This window comes from Oncorhynchus clarkii, chromosome 9 (assembly GCF_045791955.1).
Source record: "Oncorhynchus clarkii lewisi isolate Uvic-CL-2024 chromosome 9, UVic_Ocla_1.0, whole genome shotgun sequence".
Taxonomy (NCBI): domain Eukaryota; kingdom Metazoa; phylum Chordata; class Actinopteri; order Salmoniformes; family Salmonidae; genus Oncorhynchus; species Oncorhynchus clarkii.
Window position 1 is genome coordinate 42896167 of NC_092155.1, and position 10249 is coordinate 42906415.

The 10249-nt window shown below is 42.6% G+C and overlaps 1 protein-coding gene across 1 annotated transcript in view; it reads right to left on the reverse strand.

The window, feature by feature from the left end:
• LOC139416354 (xeroderma pigmentosum, complementation group C) overlaps nucleotides 1–6350 on the reverse strand; it is a 10445-nt gene extending 4095 nt beyond the window's left edge. The window contains exons 1-8 of the mRNA XM_071164882.1: nucleotides 6085–6350; nucleotides 2023–2280; nucleotides 1772–1871; nucleotides 1507–1591; nucleotides 1147–1304; nucleotides 598–718; nucleotides 217–306; nucleotides 1–128 (exon numbers count right to left, since the gene is read on the reverse strand). The exon at nucleotides 1–128 is cut by the window's left edge and continues 676 nt beyond it. Of these exons, the coding sequence (XP_071020983.1) occupies nucleotides 1–128; nucleotides 217–306; nucleotides 598–718; nucleotides 1147–1304; nucleotides 1507–1591; nucleotides 1772–1871; nucleotides 2023–2280; nucleotides 6085–6187 (1043 nt within the window). The 5' untranslated portion in view covers nucleotides 6188–6350. The remainder of the gene's footprint in view (nucleotides 129–216; nucleotides 307–597; nucleotides 719–1146; nucleotides 1305–1506; nucleotides 1592–1771; nucleotides 1872–2022; nucleotides 2281–6084) is intronic.
• Between the last annotated feature and the right edge of the window lie 3899 nt (nucleotides 6351–10249).

Genomic DNA, 10249 nt, shown 5'->3' on the forward strand with positions numbered 1-10249 from the left:
CTCTCGGCCTTCCCCCCTGAGGGTCTCTTGGACCCTGGGGATACCTTGGGCTCTGAGGGGCTCTCTTTTGGAGGTTTCTTCTGCGATGGACTCTTCCTAGGCGGGCTGCCTGAGTTCTTGGCCTTGCTCTGAGAAAGAGAGTTGGATCAGGTAAGGACACACACAGAGCCTGTGAACTTCACCTTAAAGTGTGTACACGCAAACCCAATGCTGGACCTTGGCTGACGGGGGCTTCAGTGACAGGGGCTGCAGAGAGAGCACCAGTCGACAGAAGAGCTGCAACGACCTCAGCACCAATAGGAACAGCTGGAGGAAAACACAGCGGACAGAGGTCAAGGTTACGTCATGCAGGTAAGACAACGGAAACACTATATTTAAAACAGGCTTCGGTTAAGTGCCATCAAGGCAAACTGAGTTAGGCCCAATTTCTCTCTCGAGAGAGAACATGTCATACCATAAGAGCCCAAACTGTTTAACCTTTGATTTAAAACTATTTGGAAAATGTGGCCATCTCTCAAAAACATTTTTGTGCAACGGGGGAACATGAACAACCATGTCCGCATGGTGCATTCAGTGTGCAGGATACCTGCCACTCACATGTGTCATTTCCTGGTGGTCTCTAGCGGTGAGGCTGCCCAGCCTCCTCTCCAGCAGGGCCTGTGGGTCGGGCCTCTCCTCACAGGGAAGCTCCGGGTTAAGCGTGAACGTCGCCCCAAACCTGGACAAAAATCAAACCGGATCAATTACAAAGAACAAGACGTAAACTTAACAACATAGCCAGGGATGATTGAATTAGTCAGGTGTCAAGAAGAAACATAGTTCAGCATGCTACAAGGAATAAGCAGAGGAAGAAACATAGTTCAGCATGCTACAAGGAATAAGCAGAGGAAGAAACATAGTTCAGCATGCTACAAGGAATAAGCAGAGGAAGAAACATAGTTCAGCATGCTACAAGGAATAAGCAGAGGAAGAAACATAGTTCAGCATGCTACAAGGAATAAGCAGAGGAAGAAACATAGTTCAGCATGCTACAAGGAATAAGCAGAGGAAGAAACATAGTTCAGCATGCTACAAGGAATAAGCAGAGGAAGAAAAATAATTCACACAGTTAAAGTCACACAAATACAAATTGAAGGCCCTCCTCACCACTTGAGCAGGCCAGAGAGGTAGTTGGTGTCGATGCGTTCCTTGGCCACCATGGTAAAGTGGGTGGGCATCAGAGACAGGCTGATGGCCAGCAGGTCCGGTGTGCTACACAACCGGTTCCGGAACATCCCATTGGCTAGAAGACACATGAGGTGGACCTACGGGAGAGATGTTAATAAATCGGTATCGCAAGAAGGGTTCGAATGAGAAGAGAACATGTTAGGGAGAAAGAAAATGGACCACAGCCATTCTGTGATTCCCCCATCAGCAGTATCATGACAGTCTGTGAGCTAAGCCATGTGGAGGTCCTTACGGTACACGTGTGTGTGTGTGTGTGTGTGTGTGTGTGTGTGTGCTCACCTTGTGTGTGTCCTCCACCACATCTTTGTTGAAGCGGTTCATCATGCGTCGCAAATAGGTCTCAAACTCCGCCTTCCTCTTCTCCCTGGAGCCAGGTTGTCACGGTAAATTGACGGATGGTTCATATTTCCATCTTGGACTAAAATGAGCTAATTCTCCTACAGTCTGACTGGTCTGACTGGGTCATCTAGGACGCAGCACTTGCTTTTCCAAAGGAGCACACACAAAGACACAGACCACATGCCATCTTGCCGCCATCTCTCACCTTTTCTGCCTCTTGTGGATGATGTCTGGGGTCTCAATCTCTATCTCCACGGGCTGTGAGGGCAGGGCTGGCTCTACTGGACCTAAGGGCTCAGACAGCTCTGGGGACAGACAGCAATATCACATAGTGACACACACACACAGAGCAAGGACCAGAGCCATCATAGGTCTACAAAACAGAGAACATTAATCTACACAGATATGGCCTACAAACATTGTACAAATCAAAACTAGCGTTCATTCCTTGATCACCTTCCACTTCCTCCCAGTCTTCATCCTCCTCGCTGTCCTCTTCTTCTTTCACAGGCTTTACTGTGTCTTTTCTGGCTCTGATAAAAGGAGGGATGAGATCAGTCTCAGGACTCATATCAGCAGGCTCCTCCTTCACTGGAGTCTCGTTCTGGAAGTATTTGCTGGTGTTGGTTTCGGCTGTGTCCCCTACTATAGGTTTAGAGAGACGGGATTTGTGCTTGGCTTTTCTCTGAACCTTCTCCGTTTCCTCTCCATTCTCTGATAGGGTAGAAAGAAAGATGGGTCATGATAAGATGATGAAAGTGAGAGAAAAACTTTGAATAATCCACTGATGAGTGATTCCTCACGAAACCCAGACAAAAAAAAAAGACTATGATTTGGGGGATTTTCACGAAATGTAATCCATAAAATAGTGCTTTGGAGGAAGGACTGTTGACATGTTTGACATTTGTATCTAAAGGCATAATTGAGCATATTTATGACATTTTGGCCTTAAGACTCCATAGTGTTTCATCTTAGGTGCTACGTAGCAAACATTGGTATCATATGAAGCTTTACTGCTTGCTCTGTAAAAAATGCAACATTTTCATTCATTTATGAATATAGAACAAATATAAACATGAATATTGGAAATGTAAACAATCAAATTTGGCAAATGTTTCTATATATTGTTGAACATTATATACTCCACTATCAAAGTTGGGTGGGATCTCTGCAGTGGTGTAAATTATTTAAGTGAAAATACTTTAAAGTACTACTTAAGTGTTTTTCTTGGTATCTGTTCTTTACTATTTACATTTGACAACTTTTACTCCACTAAATTTCTAAAGAAAATTATGTACTTTTTACTCCATACATTTTTCCTGACACCCAAATGTACTTGTTACATTTTGAAATGCTTAGAAGGACAGGAAAATGGTCCAATTAACTCACTTATCAAGAGAACATACCCTGGTCATCCCTACTGCCCCTGACCTGGCAGACTCACTAAACACAAATGCTTAGTTTGTAAATTATGTCTTTAAAAAAACAAGAAAATAGCACCTTTGGGTTTGCTTAATAAGGAATTTGAAATGATTTATACTTGGACTTTTTATACTTAAGTATATTTAAAACCCAAATACCTTTAGACTTTTACTCAAGTAGTATTTGAAAGGGTGACTTTCACTTTTACGTGAGTCATTTTCTATTAAAAAGTTATCTATAGTTTCACTCAAGTATGACACTTGTGTACTTTTTCCACCACTTGAGCTCTGCTACTTTTAGAGTTATGATCCAATTTGTAAGCATTACCAGACTGAACGTGAAAATGGATTCAAAATGGTTGCCTTTCTGCTGGTGATTTGCAGGACGTTCAATGATACAAGTAAAAGGAGGGCTGTGATTGGTTACATTTCCCACTATGCCAATCGTATAAAGAGAGCCATGACTTTAAAACTAGCAGAGATCCCACTCTAGAACTTTGATATGCCCGTAGAGTATATTACGTCCAACAATATATAGAAACATTTGCCAAATCAGTTATTTTTATATTCATGTTTACAAATAAACTCAGCAAAAAAAAGAAACATCCTCTCACTGTCAATTGCATTTATTTTCAGCAAACTGAACATGTGTAAATATTTGTATGAACATAAGATTCAACAACTGAGACAAACTGAACAAGTTTCACAGACATGTGACTAACAGAAATGGAATAATGTGTCCCTGAACAAAGGGGTTGGGGGGGTCAAAATCAAAATTACAGTCAGTATCCGGTGTGGCCACCAGCTGCATTAAGTACTGCAGTGCATCTCCTCCTCATGGACTGCACCAGATTTTCCAGTTCTTGCTGTGAGATGTTACCCCACTCTTCCACCAAGGCACTTGCAAGTTCCTGGACATTTCTGGGGGGGGGGGGAATGGCCCTAGCACTCACCCTGTGATCAAACATGTCCCAGACGTGCTCAATGGGATTGAGATCCACGCTTATCGCTGGCCATGGCAGAACACTGCCATTCCTGTCTTGTAGGAAATCACACACAGAACGAGCAGTATGGCTGATGGCATTGTCATGCTGGAGGGTCATGTCAGGATGAGCCTGCAGGAAGGGTACCACATGAGGGAGGAGGATGTCTTCCCTGTAACGCACAGCGTTGATATTGCCTGCAATGACAACAAACTCAGTCCGATAATGCTGTGACACACCACCCCAGACCATGATGGACCCTCCACCTCCAAATTGATCCCGCTCCAGAGTACAGGCCTCTGTGTAATGCTCATTCCTTCGATGATAAATGCAAATCCAACCATCACCCCTGGTGAGACAAAACTGCGACTCGTCAGTGGAGAGCACTTTTTGCCAGTCCTGTCTGGTCCAGCGACGGTGGGTTTGTGCCCATAGGCGATGTTGTTGCCAGCGATGTCTGGTGAGGACCTGCTTGACAACAGGCCTACAAGCCCTCAGTCCAGCCTCTCTCAGCCTATTGCGGACAGTCTGAGCACTGATGGATTGTGCATTCCTGGTGTAACTCGGGCAGTTGTTGTTTCCATCCTGTACCTGTCCCGCAGGTGTGATGTTCGGATGTACCGATCCTGTGCAGGTGTTGTTACACGTGGTCTGCCACTGCGAGGACGATCAGCTGTCCGTTCTGTCTCCCTGTAGCGCTGTCTTAGGCATCTCACAGTACGGACATTGCAATTTATTGCCCTGGCCACAGCATGCCTAAGGCATGTTCACACAGACGAGCAGAGACCCTGGGACTCTTTCTTTTGGTATTTTTCCAGAGTCAGTAGAAAGGCCTCTTTTAGTGTCCTAAGTTTTCATAACTGTGACCTTAATTGCCTACCGTCTGTAAGCTGTTAGTGTCTTAAATCGAATACTCACAACACTCCTCTCAGGATCCCTCCCCCTTGACCCATCTTCCTCTACTTTCTTCACTGCCTCAGCATATGACAACTTCTGCACTAGTCTAACCCTGGAAACCTCAACCTGCCTCTCTTGCATAGGACATTTCTGATCCCCAGCCCCATGGGCACCCCTACAATTAACACATAACACTACTTTCCCCAATGCTACACCTTCCTTTGTCTCGTGCTCTTCTGCACACTTTAACGACCGTTCCACAGGTGCATGTTCATTAATAGTTCATGGTTCATTGAACAAGCATGGGAAACAGTGTTTAAACCCTTTTACAATGAAGAGCTGTGAAGTTATTTGGATTTTTACGAATTATCTTTGAAAGACAGGGTCCTGAAAAAGGGACGTTTCTTTTTGCTGATATAGATAGATATATAAAAATGTTTCATATAAAAATACTACTCGTATTACAGAGCAAGCTGTAAAGCTTCATATGACATCTGTAGATGCTTTGTAGCTTCTACAGATTAAATATTATGTAGTCTTAAAGAAATAACCAATGCAGAGTTTAATTCGGCAGAAAATCAAAACACACAATCAACTCAGATCAGTTGTAAACACGTTTTTATATGCAGACAAGACAGTTGATCCACAATGGTAACCATGCAAGAGGATGCACCTGCACACAATCTGTAATAAACATGAATCTGACAGATGCTGGCCCATTGAAACGCATCAGTGACAAAGTTGAAGCAGAAGTTATGATATGAGATGCAACATCGTAACGCAGAATGGTTGTTATTAAATTCTGAATAATTGTTCTCTCTTTACCATAACTCTCGTTACACCTACAGTTCGCCATAGTCTCACGCTATTCATCTGGGACTCTCATGCTGTTTAGAGGTGTAAACAGACCTCACACGATCATTCTATAGTACATTATTCGAATAAGAAAGCGTTCTAAAACAGTGACGTGTGTGTCTTAACTTCGTATAGTCGGTATTGTTGTACCCCCTATTATATATAACGTATACAAAAAATATTATAATAATTTAAATAAAAAATAATAATTTCAACAAAAACAAATCCTGTATATAAACGTTGATAATGTAATGTCACAATGTAGCCAAATATGCTAAATGGCAAGGTAGAACTTCTTCAACGGGCGTTTCCTATAAGTATTTGCTCATTGCTGGGTGTTGTAACTAGTTGGCTAGATTTACCTTTTTTGGCTCTTGGTCCTCCAGCTTTGCCTTTTGCAACCTTCTTCGGCTTCTTTGTGTCGGTCTTCACTGCTGTGTCTGCAGACTCTTTACGCTTGGCCATGCTCGCTTCGTTCCAAATGTAATCGTGTACTTTTGTTTAAATAGTGTTGCAGACAGAATCGTGAATGACTGAGTTTACCATGCACACGTGGTGTTGTGTAATTTGGCGGAGAAACCGTGGTTATTCAACACAACTTTACGGAGCCTTTCATAATACATCCTGCGGTGATAGATTGTTATGAAGTGGTGTCCGAAAACGTCACATCCGCATCCACTTCCGCGCTGTACCCGCCATCAGTTCTCCCCAATCGTTGGCGAGCAACAGGGATGGCCTGCAGGCTACAAAAGTTCCAGATGTGTGTAGGTAGACCTATTATTTTCCCGTTCACTTAGGGGGAAATTCAGTCCTGGGTAAGGCGGTTTATTCCCTGGAACTTTTTTCCTTTTTTAATGCACCTTTCTGCTTATTCTGACCTTTAATTCAATCTCAGTGCAAGAGGAGTCACTACAGCCCCTGGTTCGAATCCAGGCTGTAGCACATCCGGCCGTGATTGGGAGTCCCATAGGGCGGTGCACAATTGGCCCAGCGTCGACAATTGAGCAAGGGTAGGCCGTCATTATAAATAAGAATGTGTTCAATGTAACAGTATAGCTTCAGTCCCTCTCCTCGCTTGAACCCTCTGCACAAATCAATCACAGTCACTCACGCAGCAGTGTTACACAAAAGCTGCAGAGCAACCTACTTCGAAGTCTCAGAGCGAGTGAAGTCACCGACTGAAACACTATTAGCACGCACCACCGCTAACTAGCTAGCCATTTCACATCGGCCACACCAGCAAGGTATAGGTTTGGGATGGTGATCAAAGAAATGTAGTTGTGGCTACAGATATAATATATTCTTACCTTGACCTAATTCCTTAATATTTCCCCCACCTTTAAACTGAGGAAACCATGAATAAGGTCAAGCGGGTTCCAAGTGGCAGCCAGGTCTCATAGACTAGACATAACATAGTAAATGTAAATCCAGGACACTCAAATTAGTATATATTACATTTGGTATGGTTACAAAAGGTCCGTGTAGTTCAATTGGTCAAGCATGGCGCTTGCAATGCCAGGGTTGTGGGTTCAATTCACGTGGGAAATCAGTATGATAATGGATGCACTCACTACTGTAAGTTGCTCTGGATAAGAGTGTCTGCTAAATGACTATAAAGTATTGTGAATTTCAAGATATGAATTATGAACGTTTTACAAATTAAAGCGGGAGCCTTTTATCATTTTGTGCACTTGCCCTCTGAAAGGTTTGTGCACGGGCCTGCCCTTTCCCACAGTAAAGTATGAAATGCTGTGCCTGTATGCATACGGTATTTTCATGGCTGTCTTTCTAGATTCTGAACGCGTTCTCCATAGTCTACATTCAAGTCTTGCGCCGATCAAACTCAAATGAAAGGTACACCGTATTTAAAGGGTTTGCTTTAGATAAATGAACAAATTGAACAAAAACGCCCTGATCAAATTGGTAGGCCACCCAGGGACTGTGTTTTCTGGGGTTGAATTAAATCACAGATTGTCCATTATATAGACCATATTTTCAAGTGGACGCTTTAACAATGCGAATAAGGCAGCCGGGAGGAGGCAAGATAAAGTGGGACCATTCTCCGATATAAAAGTGTTTTTTTTCCCTCAAAGATTGCGAGATGTCACGCGTGTTCTACTTATAATCAGTTAACAACCTAAGCATTGTAAGTAAAACTTATATTCGACAAAAAAAGCCATTGCGTTTCTTGTTGACCAAATTGTCTACACTAGCTAGGGTTCCATCCAATTCATGCAAATATCCTTAAATCTACGTAAAGAAAATATGGCATTTTCCCTCTAGTGGTGTTCCCACCAAACTAACTTGTTCCTGGCATCACGGTGTACAGAAACTTCCTGTCGTGATTTTTGTTTATATGGTACGACTTTACTTTCATGAAAACGGTGGATGAAAACATGATTATTGAAAAAAAAGTAATGTGGTGAGTAAAAAAATATATTTATAAAACGCCACCTGCTGGAGAAGACAGATTTTGGGCCCAGTTATCCTTCTCGCTTTGCCTCTTCCTCTCTGATTACATTTATTTAGAGCACCCAACTGAGCCACGCATGCAAATCGTGTTACAGTTGAAGTCGGAAGTTTACAAACACTTAGGTTGGAGTCATTAAAACTCGTTTTTCAACCACTCCACACATTTCTTGTTAACAAACTATAGTTTTGGCAATTCGGTTAGGAAATCTACTTTTTCCAACAATTGTTTACAGACAGATTATTTCACCAATAATTCACTGTATCATATTTCCAGAGGGTTACGTTAAATTGACTGTGCCTTTAAACAGCTTGGAAAATTCCAGAAAATTATGTCATGGCTTTAGAAGCTTCTGATAGGCTAATTGACATAATTTGGGTCAATTGGAGGTGTACCTGTGGATGTATTTCAAGGCCTACCTTCAAACTCAGTTCCTCTTTGCTTGACATCATGGGAAAATCAAAAGATATCAGCCAAGACCTCAGAAAAACAATTGTAGACCTCCACAAGTCTGGTTCATCCTTGGGAGCAATTTCCAAATGCCTGAAGGTACCACGTTCATCTGTACAAACAATAGTACGCAAGTATAAACACCATGGGACCACGAAGCCATCATACCCCTCAGGAAGGAGACGCGTTCTGTCTCCTAGAGATGAACGTACTTTGGTGCGAAAAGTGCAAATCAATCTCAGAACAACAGCAAAGGATATTGTGAAGATGCTGGAGGAAACAGTTACAAAAGTATCTATATCCACAGTAAAACGAGTCCTATATCGACATAACCGGAAAGGCCGCTCAGCAAGAAAGAAGCCACTGCTCCAAAACCGCCATAAAAAAGCCAGACTACGGTTTGCAACTGCACATGGAGACAAAGATCATACTTTTTGGAGAAATGTCCTCTGGTCTGATGAAATAAAAATAGAACTGTTTGGCCATAATGACCATTGTTATGCTTGGAGGAAAAAGGGGGATGCTTGCAAGCCGAAGAACACCATCCCAACCGTGAGGCACAGGGGTGGCAGCCTCATGGTGTGGGAGTGCTTTGCTGCAAGAGGGACTGGTGCACTTCACAAAATAGATGGCACCATGAGGCAGGAAAATTATGTGGATATATTGAAGCAACATCTCAAGACATCAGTCAGGAAGTTAAAGCTTGGTCGCAAATGGGTCTTCCAAATGGACAATGACCCCACGCATACTTCCAAAGTTGTGGCAAAATGGCTTAAGGATAACAAAGTCAAGGTTTGGAGTGACCATCACAAAGCCCTGACCTCAATCCCATAGAAAATTTGTGGGCAGAACTGAAAAAGTGTGTGCGAGCAAGGAGCCCTACAAACCTGACTCAGTTACACCAGCTCTTTCAGGAGGAATGGGCCAACATTCACCCAACTTATTGCGGGAAGCTTGTGGAAGGCTACCACAGTTTTGACCACAGTTAAACAATTTAAAGGCACTGCTACCAAATACTAATTGAGTGTATCTAAAGTTCTGACTCACTGGGAATGTGATGAAAGAAATAAAAGCTGAAATAAATAATTCTCTACTATTATTCTGACATTTTACATTCTTAAAATAAAGTGCTGATCCTAACTGACCTAAGACAGGGCATTTTTACTCAGATTGAATGGCAGGAATTGTGAAAAACTGAGTTTAAATGTATTTGGCTAAGGTGTATGTAAACTTCCGACTTCAACTGTATGTGCCTCCATAAATTAAGTCTGAATACCAACTACTGAGAATTGGATAGGAAAGGAGTGTGTAGAAAAGGTCAAATGCGTAGGAAAGGTGTACAGTTCCTAAATCTGAATCGGCCCCCTAGTGCACTCCATTGTAATATGTAGTGGTTATTTGAGGAACGCTGATGAGGAAAACTGAGGTTAAAATGCAGTGCACTGTGCTTTACTCAGAGTGGCAGTATTGTACAATGTGGTAGGAAGGTTTTTTTTGTTCTATGGTCTGCAACAGGAAAATCCAAAAGCCAGATAAACTGGTTGACTCCCAGCATATATGTGTGTGTGTGTGTGAGGGAATATGAAGGGGCAAATGTCATCAGTCTT